The 18,136-nt window shown below is 48.5% G+C and overlaps 3 protein-coding genes across 3 annotated transcripts; 2 read left to right on the top strand and 1 right to left on the bottom strand.

Annotated features, from left to right (window-relative positions):
• The first annotated feature begins 195 nt into the window (after positions 1 to 195).
• PRADC1 (protease associated domain containing 1) lies at positions 196 to 5,104 on the top strand. Its single transcript, XM_078868087.1, has 5 exons — positions 196 to 326; positions 948 to 1,048; positions 1,410 to 1,519; positions 1,953 to 2,120; positions 3,154 to 5,104. Exons 1-5 carry the CDS (start codon positions 239 to 241, stop codon positions 3,272 to 3,274), a joined length of 588 nt encoding a protein of 195 aa, XP_078724213.1. The 5' UTR covers positions 196 to 238; the 3' UTR covers positions 3,275 to 5,104.
• A 966-nt stretch (positions 5,105 to 6,070) lies between these two features.
• PSMA6 (proteasome 20S subunit alpha 6) lies at positions 6,071 to 13,166 on the top strand. Its single transcript, XM_078868086.1, has 7 exons — positions 6,071 to 6,230; positions 8,901 to 8,995; positions 9,285 to 9,366; positions 9,687 to 9,842; positions 10,791 to 10,969; positions 11,329 to 11,423; positions 12,816 to 13,166. Exons 1-7 carry the CDS (start codon positions 6,155 to 6,157, stop codon positions 12,871 to 12,873), a joined length of 741 nt encoding a protein of 246 aa, XP_078724212.1. The 5' UTR covers positions 6,071 to 6,154; the 3' UTR covers positions 12,874 to 13,166.
• Positions 13,167 to 13,381: 215 nt separating this feature from the next.
• LOC144941702 (NF-kappa-B inhibitor epsilon-like) lies at positions 13,382 to 17,919 on the bottom strand. The gene is made up of 6 exons (XM_078868084.1): positions 17,621 to 17,919; positions 16,088 to 16,193; positions 15,198 to 15,408; positions 14,739 to 14,827; positions 14,360 to 14,608; positions 13,382 to 13,778 (listed from the first exon to the last, which is right to left on the bottom strand). The coding sequence occupies exons 1-6, from the start codon at positions 17,869 to 17,871 to the stop codon at positions 13,722 to 13,724; spliced, it is 963 nt and encodes a 320-aa protein (XP_078724210.1). The 5' UTR covers positions 17,872 to 17,919; the 3' UTR covers positions 13,382 to 13,721.
• Between the last annotated feature and the right edge of the window lie 217 nt (positions 17,920 to 18,136).

Genomic DNA, 18,136 nt, shown 5'->3' with positions numbered 1-18,136 from the left:
TTGGGAGGGAGGGCTTTGGGAGGGAGGGCTTCGGGAGGGGGGGCTTCGGGAGGGGGGGGGCTTTGGGAGGGTGGGGGCTTTGGGAGGGGGGAGCTTTGGGAGGGGGGGGGCTTTGGGAGGGGGGGGAGCTTTGGGAGGGGGGGGCTTCGGAGGTTGTGGGCGGGACCGTATTACGCACTCGTGACGTCACGCACAGCTGATTTCTACCGACAGGAGGCGGAATTGCCCTGAAGGAGCCATGAGTCGGAATAATCGGGCCCCGTCGCGTCTCGGCCTCCCTCTCCTCACTCTCCTCCTCTTCTGCGTGCAGCACAGGCGAGGCCTCGGTAAGAGTAAGAGTGGAACGGCTCGACTCGCGGCCCCGGGCCGGTCGCCAGGGGATTCACCCAGATGGCGTCAATTGACGGTCACGACGGCCGTAGAAGGGGGCCCTCTTCAGCGGTCAAGATGGGGTCTTGATGGGGGTCGAATCTTCCCTTCGGCGATCGCGCAGGGTGCATGCATCGCTGATGGGTCTATGTTGGAGGCTCCGTTTCTTAACGCGGTCCATGTTTGATGCTGTATGAATGTACACACCTTGATTGGGGAGGCATTCATCCAGCAGTAGATTAATTACGTCTGATGATAATGATGAATCATCCACATTTTTAAATATAATTGGGTTGGGGGGGTCAGTCCCGTTTGAGGGGACCTCATCTCGAGGCCATAATTTATTTCAGGTGCTGAGTTCGGGGCCCCTTCCCTTGGGAGACTTAGCCCATTTCTCTTGAGGGATCGAGTTGGGCGGTCTTACCTCCCCTAAACGCTGTATCTGATTTGAGGCCCCTCTGTCTTTGTGGAACCGAATTAGTATCCCCCTGTCTGTTGTCGGTCTAACTGGGGCCTCGGCATCTCTCGAGCGACCGAGCTGGGCCCCAGCTGAGCACGTGCTTTCTGCCCTTTCCCAGGGCACACGGTCGGGGAGCACCTGTACTTCCAGGTGCTGAGCCCAGGTGAGATCCGATACCTGTTCCAGGTGCGGCCAGCCAAGGACTTCGGCGGTGTTTTTGTGAGTACCTGGTTCTGTCGCCAATGTAACCATGCATGTCACCATGCTATCAATACAAGCCTAACACAGGACACGTTTTGTGAGACTGCGTTATCATTGCCCCCTATCGTCGCCTATTGCAGTCTTTTTCATTTTAGAGCAGTGTCATTGACAAATGCGTTGAGTTTAAGCAGAACACTGCTCGTTAGATAGTTGTGCAATGTTCATTAAGGACATTGTTAATCGTTCTCTGCTATTTTGATGATTTTGCCACTTGTTTTGTTGCTGCTGCTGTGCTCACGCACATGCCATAATGCAGTCATCAGGCACTGATGTTGTGACCCCACCCCCTCTGCATCCCCCTGCCCCCCACAAACTGCAGAACTCTCGCTTCGACAGCATCAACCTGGTGCCCAGCGAGCCCCCGGACGCGTGCAGCGACCTCGCTAACGGGGAGCTGCTGCGGGGTCAGATCGCGCTCGTCGAGCGAGGGTGACTTTCGCATTCCCCGTCCGTCGCTGCGCCCCTGCACAATGGGTCATCTGCACGGTCCTTTGTCGATCCACTGCTGGATGAATGCCTCCTGCCACGCCGTGTTATGGGGCTTGTTGTATGATTCACCAAGCTGGTCGGAGATGAATGAGGGGGATTTCCCAAGACTGGTTTCAGATATTGCTCACCCCCACTGATTGTTAGGCATGGCTGGAATGGGTTTGTAGCAAGATGTGCTTTCCTGCAACACTCAACAGTTATCAGAATGTGTAACACTCATGATTCACTCGGCTGTTTCACAGCATAAGAATCTAGATTAGAATTCGGCGTCATGAATGATCAGGCTAACCTTGATGGTGTAGATTAGAATTCGTCACTCTCGAAGGCATATGGCAACGCCAGAGCAACTGTCCCTGTTGTGCCACACCTGCAGGGACTGCTCTTTCCTGTCGAAGACGCGCACCGTCGAGCGATACGGCGCGCGAGCCATCATCATCGCTGACAATGCCTACGATGACATCACCTCGTTTGTGGACATGATTCAGGACGGCACTGAGCGTCATGCCTCGATCCCGGCGCTCTTCCTGCTCGGCAAGGACGGGTGGGTAAAGCACCACACATCGATGAGGCTTTGGGGCTAGGCTAGTGGTGCAGATATCAAGGGTGCAGGTGGTGCAACTGCACCAGGGCCTGGGCACTGGATTACGAAAAGGGAGGAAGGTGATAGGAGGCCCCATTTAATTGTATATTGAACTTATTTCGCACCGTACGGAGGTGCGGGGGAAGGACAACAAACTAAACACAAAAATAAGTTATAAGGAAATTCGTTTTCAATATAGATTTAAAAGTGCATAGCTCTAGTGACTTCCTAATATTGGAAGGAAGAGCGTTCCAGACGGCCACAGAAGCACATCTGAAAGCACGCGATGCAGTGACCATCTTTGTTCTATGGTTGGCCAAAAGACGCTGCTGCGAGGATGACCGGAGTTGGCGTTGTGGTTTATGCTCTGTGACGAGACCACCAAGGTAAACTTGCTTGCACAAGGGCCCTTGCCAAATATGCTCCGCCACTGGCCCTGACGTCACCATTTAAAACAATGATGAATAATTTGAGTTATTTACCCAGGAAATACCTTCCGAGTCCAAAGTGCTGTATAGGCAGCTCCTATGTAGCAATGCTTGGCCAGTTTTACAGTTGAGTTGGCATGTTTTGAGATACCCACAGTACCTGGAGCATACAAGGGGGTAACGCTAAATGCTCTGCACGGATTCAAGCATTCATTGCTGTTCTGTCATCTCCTGACCACCCAAGTCTACAACATCTTGTATTCCCTGGCGGTCTCTCATATCCAAGTACTAACCAGACCACGCCGCTTAGCTTCTGAGGTCTTACAAAATCAGGCGCATTCAGGTTGAATTCATCAAAAGCAATTTTTTTTAAATGTCTACATGCAATATTTTTCTAAATACACTAAATGTTTATGATCATCAGGTGCCATTAGTCCATTAGGATGATCATGATAAACAATGTCAGTTAGTATTTAAATTCCCATTGTAGTCGTGGAATATCGTATGATATGAAAGAAGCGAGCGGCCATGTTTCCGACGCTTCGTGTCCTTGCCTGCCCACACAGGTACATGATCCGGAGGTCTCTGCTACAGAACGGACTGACCTCGGCACTCATCAACATCCCCGTGAACGTCACGTCCATGCACACTTACCAGCTGATGCAGCCACCTTGGACGTTCTGGTGAAGCCAATCTTGCCACAGCGAGTTGCCTGGCCATCATCAGAATTTAAGCATTGCATTCCAACAATTGTACATTTCTGAGCAGTGGCTGCTTAGACTTTTTAATCGCAGTCCCGTTACCTGAAGCTGAATAAGGTGTACCAATTTGCATGTATTTAAGTGCAACTCAGAAGCACCCAAGCAAGCATGGCAATTAACCAGACTCATCACTTCTGTTTGATTTAATTTAAAAATTTCACTTTGTGTTGTTTTGGCGGGCCTGTCTCACACTTGTGAGAGTGCTGGTGTAATTACAGTTATAAACCTATCATAGAACATGTCACAAGCATCTGGAAGCTGTGACGAGCCAGGTGATCATGAGTATTTTTTTGTGAACAAGGCAGCTCGAATGCTTGAGTGAGACTCAGGCTTTCTTGACTGTCGTTCCACCGTACAGTATTCCGTCACCACACATCCATCCACTGCTGCCGACGTTCAGATTTGGTAGCTGAAGCCTCACGAAATCCCTTGCTTACTTTGGCACACATCACACCTCAGGTGCATGAGAATGATTTGGAAGTTAGATGGTTAGGCCTCGGGGGGTGGGGGGCAGCTCCCATTTCATGTAATAAGGGTCCAATGAATTGAATAATTGTGCTCGACTTCTACTGTCCGAAGTTTGAGGGTTGGTAGTTCTTCCCCTGTTTTCCCGTGGCCATGTTTCATCTCTTGACGTAGTGCAGTTGAGGCATCTGGACCATGAGCGAGTTTACTGCGTTTATTGATTCCATCCAAGATAGGGGAATGTGCAGGGTATTTGAGGTATCCACAGATTGAGGCGGCTGGATCAGACATTTGTTATTGTGCACCAATGCGCACCGATCATGCATAGTAAGCTCTTTGGATATAACAAAGCTGTGTAAAGACTGTTGTAGAACTGGACTGGATTCACAGACCCATCCTGCGTGGTGCAGCATGAGGTTTGTAAAATACATTTTTATGCTCGGCAATACACACATCAAACCTGGCACATGTAAAATGATGATCTACAATGTATTGAAATGTAATAGTTGTGGCACTTATCACGACACTTTAACGAGGGAACGTTTTGGTGAAGGCAGCAGAAACAATTATACAAATGAGATGTGACGAGACAATAAAACGAAACAAATGAGAAAAAAATCAATTCTAAGATCAAACCGAAACTTGATCAAATAACTGTGGAGTTAACCGATACAGGCGTTTTCATAACTCTGCGCTGAGATTGAAGTAAATGTTTGTGTACTGTGGATGTTAATATTTGCATGAGTAATTTTGGTCGAAAGAAAATATAAATGGGAGAACTGGACTGGAACTAAGTGTTTGAATCAAAACATACTCTTCCACCGATGTATTTTTGTTGATGTCAGTTGTGATGATGATTGTAGATTCTAGATAATTATGTTTCTGTCTTTGTGTTTTGGAACAGCATGTACTTTGCGACAGTAGTTTTAAGTTACAAAAGTGTGTGAAGCCTGAATGGCTTTTTTTTGCGGCCTGCATCATTAAGCTGAACGTGTTGGTTAAAATGTTCGACCACGCTGTTTACACGCAACACAAGCACCAGCGGCTGGGTGGCCGTGATGTTCAGAACTCTCCGGTGCTTGAAGTGGTGATTGTGTTGGGTTGAGGTGCACTTAAGCCGCTCGTTAAAAAGCCCAATGGTTAGCGTGATCCTTGTTATGTTTTTTTTTTACCTCAGGTGGGTCGATGTCATGAGCATTATTGTTTTCTTGTGAGCAATCGCCTCCGAGCACAAGTGTGTGGCTCTGTGAGAGTGCGGCAGCGAACAACCATGAATAAAGTTTACAGTGAATTGAGAAGTGAGTGCGCGATGCTGTTGTCAGTCTGGCGGCAGATGGCTAAACCAGGTTCCCAAGACCTCGGCTAACAAAAGCTGTAGGGATCTAAACTTCTCAACCCTAGCCCTGAGTTACTGAAGTTATTTTTATGTTAATACTCTTATCCATATCAGGAAAGGCCATACAGCTCAATGGCTCGGTTGCAGTTAACATGACTAAGGTATGGGTTTAAGAATCGGACGTGTTTGGAGGTGGCCAGTGGGATGAGTGGACAACACTTAAGCCTGCGCCGGTGAGATCCTGGTTTCGCATTTGGGTTTCAGCAACCCGTGACTAAACCGGGTCTCAGGTTAACTGAATATTATAGAATATTAAAAATAACTTTTGTCTCTATGCCGTGCAACACACGCGTCCCCTGTAGCAGAGCATGTGGGGAATCTGCGCCCCACGTGTGTGGACAGTAAAAGTGATCTCAATGGATCTCAAGGGATCTCTAACAGTGATCGTATCTGCTTCAGCAGGTCATTCTCGGCATACAAGGAGGTGCACAGTTCACTATGGGAGTCCCAAATGGACACGGCGTCTTGGGACAGGTTAATTTGTGATACTGCGTTGGCAGTGGTGCACAAGCGCAAATAACAAAACGTTTTGACAAATACTTTTTTTTCCTGGGAACATGAAGCTAGCCGATGGCACGGAATTCAATTTTTTGGAAATATTTTCAAAATTACAAAAAATCAGACATGTTGATAACAACGCTTTTTGTGAATGGAGATTTTTCTATACAGTGTTCGTAAAATGTTGCGTCCCAGGAAAAGAGGCCAAACGTCAGAACAGTTCCCAAAATTGACTTGGACTCCACATTTAACATTGAGGATGGCAGCTTGGCGGCCATATTGCCAAGGGAAGTAACCATCCACCTCCCTACTCAATATGGCCGCGGTCACGTATCAAAAACGCGCGCTTGCGATTGGCCCACTCAGCGGGGCACGTGGTTGGGCAGGGGCCAATCGCGCGAGGGCCAAGAACACTGCTCTCCTTCCAGGCCGAAGCGAGAGTCCGCGATGTCCCGCGGGTCGAGCGCGGGCTTTGACCGCCACATCACCATCTTCTCGCCCGAGGGCCGCCTCTACCAAGTCGGTGCGTGTCCTCCTCCCCCCCTCAACGCAGGCCGGACGGGGAGCGAGGAGATCCCGAGCCGAGTTTCGCTGGACAGCGGGAACGGTCACACCGGTTGCGGCCTAACGGGATAGGCTCGGTTGTAAACTGCTTCATTCACCCCGCGTGTAAACACTTAGACTATTCGAGTGTAGAGTAGTGAAGGGAATTAAGAGGAAATGACGATGCTTTCAGTAGAATTACCCGCGGTGTGAGTAGTTGTATGGGCGCGTGTGGCCCGCGGATTTGTATTGAGGCGGGCGCGGTGGGGGGCGGTGGAGAGCCCAGGCCGGGCCCTGCAAATTCAGCCGAGTCACGGGGGGGCCTTGAGCGGCCTTTGGCTGACCCAGCAGCCAGCACCCCGTCAATGCCGGCGTTTACAGGAGGTGGTCGCTCAATCCGCTCCTGGTATTAACGTAACGCCCGATCTTTAAAGTTTCGCGGGATTTAGACTGGACAGTGCTTGGTTGGGTGACCGTGCACATTCGATTTATGTGCTTCGTGTTGGACAGCAGAGGGCAGTGCAGATACATCCATTGTTACGTAGTAATGTTCTGAAGGCTTCCACTTTTCACTCGAATATTGTATAAGTTGAGGGAAATACAATTGGCTAGTTTGTTAAATGTAACCAGCCGCTGGTCTGACAGGTCCCGCTCTTGTCGGTGTGGAGCCCGTTGATTGTGATGTGCAAGAGCATTAACTGGAATCACATGCGGTGACAACGTTTAATTGTAACTTTTCTACGTGACCAATAAAAGCGACTCTGTGATGGCCTATGACCAAATCGTCAAAAATTCGCCTGATATCCTCAGATCAAAGTAGACTAGCAGAAGAGCTTGGCTTTTCATGTTTTCTGTTCCAGTCTGGTCGTCTGCTGTCCGATTTTAGGAACTGCATGGACATTTTGACCCGTGTGATGTGCTGTAGGTGGCGCTGTGAACACTAAAGAAAGAGCAAAACATGACAGGGTTGCTGGCAGCGCCTGAAAACTGTGGGTTAGGTGTTGGTGCAGGGTTCAAGTGTAGACTTAGGAATAGAGGGGCTGATGAGCTAGTTAGTGTTAGTATTTGGCTAGTATTTGATTATGATCTGTCAATAAACAGCGTGTCCCTTCTCTCAATTGCATCGTAGTTGTACACTTAATGCTAAAGTAAAGCTCTCCTTTGTCAGTCCACTTGGATGAAAGCCAACAGTAGATTGACAATTCCTCCCCAGTGTATTTCCTTTAGTGATGGTTTGTCCTCACTTGACCACGCTGGTCAGTGAGTGCAGGGGATGCCGAGGACTGTTTCACATGTCACGCTCATATTTCACTCATCAAGGTTGTTCGCCATAGCTGGGAATCGAAATCAGGTCTTGCTGGGTTGGTAGAGCGGTGTACTAACCATTGCACCACCACTTCACCACTCGGTGTATTTCTCACAGTCTTAATTTTTTTACGAAAACCACGTGGGGGAGTTACCCATCTTGCAGTAGATTGACAAAAGGGCATTGTACAGACAGGAAGCCCATAGAATGATGAACCAACATGTTATTTTATACTTTGTGTGCTCAGAGATCCCTGTCAGTGTATACATATAGTTTTGGTGATCTGTGCCTAATGCCTGACAATATATACGCTGTGTGTAACGCTGGGTAGGCTACTTGGATTTTCAAGCAATGTTATTTTTTTTTCATGATAGACAATTCAAATTGTAACTAACTAATTAGTTTGTAATTATTTATTAGTTTGTTACAATAATAATATTTTTTTTCCAAAAAATATACCAGTGCCACTTTTAATAAAAGCCAAGTGCGCCCCTGTTTTTGTATTTCATCTTTTCGTTTTGCACACCATCACAAAATAATAATTAATTAATCTATTCCTTTCATTTGTGTTTGACAATAAAAAAAATTGGGACATCAAATAGAAATTGAAATAAAGAAGCAGAATCAATTTGATGACCTTTGCTCGCACTTATAGTGGAAATTTGTGAACATAGACCTCTCCCCTTCCGATCAATAATAAATAGTAACTTTTTTTAAATTCACATCAATTCAGAATCCAGTAAGTTATTGTAACTGAGTGCAAACTTATTTTGGTAAAAGCGACCTGCTCACATTTTCGGTTTATAAATAGTAAAATTTTTTCACATCAATACAGAATCCATTAAGTCGATACTTATAGTAATTAAATTATTCCTATAACAATTGCAGATTTGTAACAAACATAAGTCGAGAAGCACGTGTTTATATTTTTTATTCACTCTCACAGGTGAGGAAAAATGTAAAGTTTGGAAAAACCTATTTTTGTAGGAAACATCTATTTTACTTTCTTCCTGATAGAAAGGTAACTCAAACAGCTCTTATAACACTATTATGAAGGTGATTTAGAATTGTAATTCATTAGTTAGAAGTTTGTAATTAATTACTGTCAGAGTAGATTTTATTCAGTACATCACATTCCGTAATTTAGATTTCATTAAGATGAATCCAGAAAGTGTAGATGAAAGAAGACATCGATTCAACAGAGAAAGGCAGCAGTGATGGCTTAATCGACAAAGTCAAGAAACACTGGATTGTTAACGTGCAATACCCATAATATGATGGGCATGATATTGGGATTAGTAAGGTCATGTGGACTGATGCCATGCATGATTGCTGTTTTCGCAGAGTATGCTTTCAAGGCCATCAACCAGGGTGGCCTCACGTCGGTGGGGCTGCGGGGCAAGGACTGCGCAGTGATGGTCACACAGAAGAAAGTGCCCGTGCGTCCCACTCACCCCCCCCTCCACCCACTCAGGGTCTGGGTGTTAAAATCTGGGCATGGGTGGAGTGGCATTGATGTGGGACTTTTTATTCACCTTGCTTTTACTGCTGAAATTTTAACAACTGATACACAGAGGATCATTTTTACACCTGTCAAAAGTGGAACTGCCAGTGGCTGTAGCGCATTAAGTTACATTTCCCGCTCGTGAATCGCGTTGGGTATGTAAGTTCAGTGGGGGATGTAATCCTGGTGAGACTAAGTCATGTGGTTTTATTTTCATTTCTCAGGACAAGCTGCTCGATTCCAGCACGGTGACGCAGCTCTACAAAATCACAAACGGGATTGGCTGCATGATGACCGGCATGACGGGTATCCACGCACACCTTCACTTACCCTGTTTGGCAGCTCGTGCTTTATACGTCAGAGAACTGGAGTACATGTCATAAACTCACACGAGCCGATCACTAACTGGACTGAACAGAAACATGTCACGAGGTATGATCCTGATTTGCATGCGAATTACTGGCCACAAAGCAAGCCCAGGAGGTTTGAGAGTTTCAAAAGTGCTACGGATCAGCTCATCCACCATAGCATGCTAGATTGTAGGCAGTTGCCACCACACCCTGCTTAACAAGTTCTCAGTGGTTCTCGTTGATGTACTCTGTTTTTTCCCCTCTTGGTGGTGCCAGCGGACGGGCGCTCACAGGTGCAGCGTGCACGGTATGAGGCGGCCAACTGGAAGTACAAGTACGGTTACGAAATCCCCGTGGACATGTTGTGCAAGCGCATGGCGGACATCTCGCAGGTGTACACGCAGAACGCTGAGATGAGGCCGTTGGGCTGCTGTAAGTCCCCTACCCCCATCCACACTGATTCACTCCGTCGGTCACCTCATCACGCTGATGTTGTTACTATCATAGTTACTGTTGTACCCCTGGACTTCGATCATGGATTCCTCTCCCCATGTTGAGGAGTCTGTCAACCAGACTGACCTTTTCATCTCATTGATACTGTGTTGAACTGATTTTCACGAATGTTATCAAGTAGCATGATGAACTTTGTGGTAAAATGGGTTAAAATAAGTGCCTATTGCTGAAACTGGTAGGGCTGCCAAGTATGCACTGCCCACACACTATCTCCATGTATCTGATACAAACGGTACCTACTGAAACTATGACAAGCCCAGTGAAGTGGACAATGATAACTGACAGCGCTGTTTTGTTAATCTCTGTTAAGTTAATACATTTATTTGAAATGTTTAACCGATGAGGTCGGTCAAGAGGACTGGCAATTAAGAAATCTGAGGCCAGTCACAACTCTCCACCTGTTTTATTGCAACACTGTGAAATCACCAAACACTGCAACTGGATTACACAAGTAACATTTCTTGACAAAACCGAGCAACAATGTTCACTTTATATACTTTGGGTGATACTACGCCTCTGTTTCACACCAAGCATGAGTTTTTTTCAGTTATAGTTCTGGATCCATTCGGTTTATCCAGTTTTGGGAGCAGCCTCCTATCATCTCTTTGCATTTGCCTGAATAACATAAATCACTGCTTTTATAACTTCTGTAAAGACTCCAATAATTTAGATGTACTTTGTCATGTAATACTTTTTCAATTGATGTTTATTTTTTAGCACATCTTCCCTGTGTCCTAAGCGCATGCTGTAATTAAATAATTCGCAGTGATGATTCCTTCACTTCGCTGGTGACATCTGTCGGCACTGCCGTTTCCCTCCCGCCCTGTGTGCCCCGATTCCACCTGGCCCCGATGATCGTCCTGCTAGGCATGATGCTGATTGGCATTGACGAGGAACTGGGCCCCCAGCTTTACAAGTGCGACCCGGCCGGGTACTTCTGTGGCTACAAAGCGACGAGTGCGGGTGTGAAACAAACAGAGGCTAACAGCTTCCTGGAGAAGAAGCTCAAGAAGAAGCCGGAGTGGAGTTTCGAGCAGACTGTGGAGGTGCTTTCCAAGTGCTGCTTTGCCTTCGTGCCCAACATTATAACCGACACTCCTCATCCAAGTCTTGGTTTAAGTTAACATGACTCAGATTCCACATTGCTTGCCTAGTCATGATTCACTTGTGAGGCATGTGTGCCATTGACAAGTTTGTGAGCAAAGTGATTAGATATGTAATGTCAGAGATCTGCATCAACCAGGCCCTTGTGCTTCGTCATGACTCTGTTATGTATGCCACTTACAATTGCCGGCAGCTGGCCCATACAGAGGAAGCTCCTCGTGCCACCGAGCTTCCGGGCATTGATCGGCCCGGTTACGGACCGTACCACTGGTGACCACGTGTGGTGTCGTGTTGTTCACAGACGGCGATCACATGCCTCTCCACCATTGTGTCGGCCGACTTTAAGCCCTCCGAGATCGAGGTGGGCATCGTCACGGTGGACAATCCCAAGTTCAGGTGAGGCTGAGCGTCGCCCGGGGAAAAGCTGACCTCGCAGGAAGTCCACATCCGTTACCAGTGTCAAATACCAAAAAAAGGATATGAAAAAATGTAACAATGGTTCATGTTCTAGAATAATGTAGCTATACTCTACTGAACATTTCCATGACATTTTATGAATGGTGCTTGCCTATAACACCAGTTAATGTTGACTTTTTTTGGCGACAAAAAATACCCTTAATTCATTGGCAATTACTTTATGCCATTGTTAATGCATAGGGATGTTTATTAACCCTGATACCGAGAAAACTGCACGCAAGCAGTTGCGGGTGCCAAGCTTTTATAAAATAAGGTTCAAGTGTAAAATGAGTAAACAGGATGATGATGAAAAATCCCAGACCTATAGTGCTACGCATACAGCTATGCCCTCCTCCGCATCCCTGGATCGCGATTAGGGGAGTTAATCTCAGTTTTTAGCATCATCAACAATAGTATGCATTAAGTAGATTACCGGTTTAACAACTGTGAGCCCGATAACTGGCATGATGTGGTGAAGTCTTCATCCAATATTGCACTGGCAAAGGGCTGTACGGTTATTCGTATACATTTTGTATGTGATGGGTTGCCCGATGGAAAATCACATTTTAAAGCAATGTGCAGTTTAAACGTTCATGCACAGCAATCGGTTGGATTCATTAATATTGTCGTGAGTGCAACTGAGTTGCAGACGTAGACTTGGAGGCAACACATTTAACAGAACATAAAATCCTTGACTTGTAATCGATATTGGAATCCGTGACACATTTTTTTAAATCAACTCACAGCCCTTCCTACGTCCAGCGGCGAGCACAGGGAACCGCAGCCCACGTCGGTGGCCGCACGGGAAATTTATATGAGCGGCCCAAACCTTGAGCTGCTGCCCACACTCAACCACTGCTGCCCCCGTCCCCCGCTCCACAGGCTTCTCATCCAAAATAACGTCATGCGTGCCAGGCAGTCCCAGTTTACTACTGTAGCATTGGATTGCGCATTCCACTATTGGTTTGTGATTTTTGCTGGGGGTTTTTTCTGCTTGTACTTTTTTAAAATGTTTACAATATTAAAAAGCCCATACAAAGTATATTGCAAACTGGAAATATGTTAAATTGGTCTTGGTGGAAATAGCGGGGTTTTGTTAAGAAACAAATATACCGAGGCACCCCACCCCTGCATTAGCCCAGGATAGCGAGTGTACGCTGTGGCTATAGTTTATGGGGACAGTTGTGGGACATTTTAATGGATATCTTTGAACAAAAAACTTTATAGCTCATCGGATTCCTCATGTGTAAATTAATATGATTCTGATATTCTGACATCCTAGAGTCCCGTCTACGCCATCTGTCTATGCTCACATGGATTTTGTTTTTTCAGGGTCCTCTCGGAGGTGGAGATCGATACTCATCTTGTCGCCATTGCGGAGAAAGATTAGTTTTACCGTCAGCGCTGGTTTTTTTTTACAATAATTACCGTACTGTTGGGAATTTACAAAAGAAAAACGATTGTTTAGGCCCACGCAGGCATCCTTTGTGATCTGCGCCATTGAGCTTCATGTCAACAGGGCATCCGGGAAATTCCATGCAGGTCTCTTACAGGGACTGTCGCCCTCCTTCGCCGGTTGTCGATTGTCCCAAAAGGCGCGGGCCGGTGGTGGGCAAGTCAGGTATCCATTGATAGTGGTGTACGGTGCGTGTCACTTGACAATAAAGTGGTTTCGACACTGCAGCAGTCGTTTCCTTGTTCCTGTGTTCCCCTTGGCGCCTCAAGTTGAGTCAATTTGCATATCGTATTTCCCCTCTGGAAATTCCCAGCTGTGGGTGCATGCGTGACACAGCTGTTTGTACGCTCTACCCTACCTGGGGTTTTTTTTGTGATAGCCTGCGTGGGCTGTAAATGAAGGCAGGTTCTTGCCTGATGGGCTTTGACCTTTGTGTGGGACTAGCTTGCACTTTCCAACTTATGACTTTGAAATTGAATTGTTAAAAATATATGTTTATTTATAACATCAAAAAATATATATATACAATATGTTACAATACATTCGAATTGCATTGCAGTCATGAACACACACAATAGTATAAAAAATATCAACTTTACATATACAGGCATTGTGTTGTAGTGTATATTTATTTCTGATCACAGTTCGTGAGCGTTATGTCGGTAGCACCATGAAGTCACTGTCCTGTTTCGGCAGTGTTGACGCTGCCGAATACAGCCCATTGAGCGCAGGGCTCGAGTGTTCAGGAGGGGGGCTGGCATGGGTTGGTAATTTGGCTCCCGTCAGTGGAGCAGCTCCCCATCGATCCGAATGTCATCAAATTGCAGCATCGTCAGCACCTGGGAGGAGAAAGCATTGCAGCGGAGATGAGTGTGAGGTGCTAATAGCACGATACCGTTTGAATTCCTATAGCGTCTCGATGCTAACATGTCAACATAGGGTGACATGACAGGCAGCAGTACCCCCATATTTTTATCCAAGGAATTTTCTCTAAAACCACAATGCTTCAGCCGACCTTTCGGCAGTTATCCTTCTGAAAACATTTGTGCACCTGATGCAAACAGGTGACGGCTGCTATGTGTTGGCGTGGAGCTGATATCTGGGAGTGTGGTTAGGGTGTTAGAGGTGAGGCATGCATGTGTCTGAGCTGGGTGTAAAATAGTAAAAGTAACAATTTCAGGTAGGATGTGCATGAGCGCCCAGCTAGTTGCCATGTGTGCACTAACACCAGTGCTTGGAGTAAAATTAACCGTTTTTGTGCATCCAAATTTAATGAGCCGTTAACACACATTTTCACTTTTAAATATTTTTATCGAATCGGTTGTGATACCCATTTCAGTTGCGCACATTCGAGGCAACCATGCTCATGGAACGGACGTTAGTGACGACCCATGGGGGCCGTGGCAGCGCAGGGCCTCACCGAAGGGTTGTGGCGCGCCAGGTCGAGCGGCGTTTCCCCCTCCAGGTTGCGGGCCTTCTGGTTGGCCCCGAGGCGAGAGAGAAGCGCGGCCAGTTTCCCGTGGCCCAGGCCGGCAGCCACGTGGAGCGGAGTGCACCCGTCCCAGGCGGCCGCGTTCGGGTTGGCTTTGTGCCACACCAGGGTCTCGCAGATCCCCTCGTCTTGCATCTCCACGGCAGCATGTAACACCGTGCGGCCGCTCCTGGGATCCTGTGGGCAACGGAGTCGGGGCGGGGGTCAGGAACGAAGACTGGAAACCCAGTGGGCCTCTGCTGTTGGTGCGCTTGCTCGTGTGTACAGGAAAAATGGGAAAGGAGGTTCGTGCAGATTAGTAGCTCACCTCGTCGTTTGCGTTGGCGCCGATTCTCAGCAGGTATTCAACCATTTCTTTGTCTCTCCTCAACACGGCGGTGTGGAGACACGTGAGCCCTGTGATGAGACAAGACGGCAAGCATTGATTAATGCCGGTTTCTTACCTGGGAAAGCCCTACTCAGCTGTTTGCTAAATTCCATTTATGAAGCGGAAACCGAAGAAGCCAGATAAATCAATTTTTGTGTATGAGAAGGAGACACCTCGCTGCCTCACCCCTACAATGCCTGGCCAGCCCTGGTGGTCACCCATTCAGGCTCAACCCTTCTAAGTATTATATGTGGCAAACTAAAATAGTTTTGGCTGAACTTTGACTCAGGTTTACAATTCGTAAATCACCCCCGCGCCGACTCCATTCGCCCACAGGACTGAATACAGAAGCCCCGGACCCCCTTCAAACATAACCCGCTGTAAGTGTGGGCACCACACCTTCATAGTTGGGGGTGCAGAGGGCACGGGTGAGGACCCGTGGATTCTGTGCCGACGTGACCACCCGCAGGCATCCGTGGGCGCCCAGGGTGCACGCCAGGTGCAGCGGAGAGTTCCCCGCCAGGTCCTGCGCCTCGATATCCGCACCGGCCGTCGCCAGGGCCGCTGCCAGCTCCTCCTGGTTCGTGACGATGGCCAGGTGCAGTGGAGTCTGCAGGAGAAGGAATAGGGAAGGGGGTAGGGAGGGTTAGGTTACGATGCTGTGTATAATAATAATGGCCTAAATGTATTCAGGAAAACCTAGCCGAGTTTCAGGATGGCCCTGATGCACTGGGTTGTTTTAACGAAGCAGTGTTTGGCTTCTTGCAGGAAAATACCGGAGAAAACCCACCGAGCTCTACTACCAGCTGCTGGGCACCTCGCAGGCCAGCGAGGTTTTATAGTTTCACATATGTCTTCACCTTGTACTTTTAAAGTGCTAGATCACAGGTGTCCTACGCCTATCGAACCCACATCCCACGTAAGTGTGGGCTCATAGGAAGCAGTAGTGCATTAGCACACTGCACTACGAACCCGGCGACCCAGGTTCGATTTCCACTCACGGCCAACACCAGTGACGATTATCTGAACCGGTCCTTGGCCTCCTCGAGGTCGACTCAGTCTCAAATGAGTACCTGGTGTGGTTTGTAAAATTGCCACTGGAGACAAAGGCGGCCGGGCGTGGTGCTGACTACCTACCCTGGCATATGCCTTGCCGGCCTTCATAGGTGCTCGCTAACAGCACTTTCCCCAACAGTCTGCTAAGGGCTATACGGGGCATCTTTGTATCGTCGGCTCATAGCCACCGAGTGGTTGTTGGTGAGAGGGTGGAGAGGCCCCGGGAGGCTCACCTGCATGAGGTGGTTGGTGGCGTTGAGGAGGCGGCGCTGCAGGTCTCTCCTGAGCAGTTCGTGAGCCACGTGTCTGGCTTCGTGGATGATGGCGAGGTGCAGGAGGCTGTGGGAACACACAGTCACTCTGGGGTCAATGCCGTGCTTCAGCATACAGTATGCAATTACTGTCAGTAAACTGCGAAGGCGGCTCTTGGTGACGCCTGGAGGAAGAGGGTTATGGCACCTGGTAAAGTTGGTATGACACAGACCTACTTTACCAGGTGTTGTATGGAACCTGCCCATTGGATGTGGGCAGGTCTCATAAAACGACATCGACTGACAAAGGTCGCTTGTGCTAACTACGGCTTTTCTATTCATAGCTCGAAGTGGTTTCCACCAGCGTTATTTGCCCGACCGCCGGGGTAATTGCCCCAGTCCGGTAATTCCACTCGCTTGCGTCATCCCGGGCTTGGGGCGGGGAGGGGGAGAGGCCTTCATCCAGAAGTAGGTTGACCATAGCTGACGATGACGATAGTGGTGACGATGTTGTAATACACGCCGATATGATCGGTCGCTTGACTTGCGAGTGGAACAGCTCAGGCTGGGTAAATCCGCCGTGACGCGGTCACGTCTCGACACGACGAAGAAGGATTCATTCCAGAATTTGTCACGGGTGGGAATTTTTTTGTTGTACAAATCGTCTGTGACCCTTTACGTGCGTCGGTCGTTCGGGGGGTTGTTTGGCCAAACTTCACTGCGCTGGTCAGTGCGTGTTGGCAAAAGTCGGGGGAGTATCGATGTGGGAGCATCGAAGCACAGTACAACGGACTTGCCCTGCCCGCTGACGCGTCCCACGTAGCCCCGTTCGCAGCCGGTAACACGTTTGTATGAATTGTGGGTGCCCATGAAAGCAATGTCCAGGCTCAAAACGTCGCTTGGTTTCCCAATCTATCGAGATTTTTTAAAATCAAAATCAACACCCTACCCACATACAGACGGAACAGGTCGAGTCCCGCGACCTATGTTCTGCACTGCGTTCTCCTAGCGAGCCCAGGGTATAGCAACCTCGGCATCCACAGCAGTGTCTTCTGAATGCATAGTGTGTGTGTGTCTTCTGAACGTATGTGTACGGGTGTGTACGGTATTTGATGTGTTACAAAACAGTGCTCGGCAGCATTGCTGTGTAGTGTTGTTGAACGTGTGTGAATGGTTATAACTCTGAACCTGCCCTAGATCAACTCAGCAAAGGCAACCGGGCGTGAGTACTGTATGCATGTTTGAACTTCTTTCGCACCGCACGTAGCCAACCGCGTAAATCGGATGCTCACGTGGTTGGCCAAACCGTCCCCTCATGTGCCTCGTCTGACATTAACAGTCGCTCGCGAATAATCACTAGTTCCACATGTAAGCCACGGGGCAATGTTGCTCTGTCTCCTGTGCACCCACTCCGTGCCCTCTGTGCCCCCCACCCCACCACCCTGTCTCCGTGAATGCTGTCAGTGTGCGACGTGTCCGCGTGCGTTGTCCGTGTGTCCGCGTGCGCGTCCTCACTTGTCTCCGTCCTCGTCTGTGTCTTCGGGCAAACTCATCTCCCCGTATTCGCATCTCTCCACCTCCCCGCAGTGCAGACTCAGGTTCCTCATCCTCGCCATGTCCTCGTCGCTCAGCGAGCAGATCCCCGAGTCCACTTGCTCCATCTCCCCGAAGGAGGTCTTGACATCTCCGCCGAGGTGCGACGCGCCCCACTGGCACGCGGGGTCGCGGCCAAACAGCCACGCCGAGGTCATTGTCGAGGTGGACATTGTGCACCGAGCTGAGGTCTGAGATGCCTGAAACTCCGTGGTGTTTGAGAGTTCTGAACTCTGTGAGGTCTGCTGGGGGAGTGTCGGGGGTTTTATACAACGGGTCGCGTGCGGAGTTTCCAAGCCGGGCGTGGCTCTCAGAGCAACCGGGAACACGGCGTTCTCAGGGTCTCTCACCCCAACCCCCCACCAGCCCTCCTCGGTGGGGATTTCCAGAGCTGCGGGGTGAAAGGGGGGGAGGAGGGAGGGGGCTGGGCGGACTGCT

Source organism: Lampetra fluviatilis, chromosome 25 (genome assembly GCF_964198595.1).
Source record: "Lampetra fluviatilis chromosome 25, kcLamFluv1.1, whole genome shotgun sequence".
Lineage (NCBI taxonomy): Eukaryota > Metazoa > Chordata > Hyperoartia > Petromyzontiformes > Petromyzontidae > Lampetra > Lampetra fluviatilis.
This window is presented reverse-complemented; position numbering and strand designations above follow the sequence as displayed.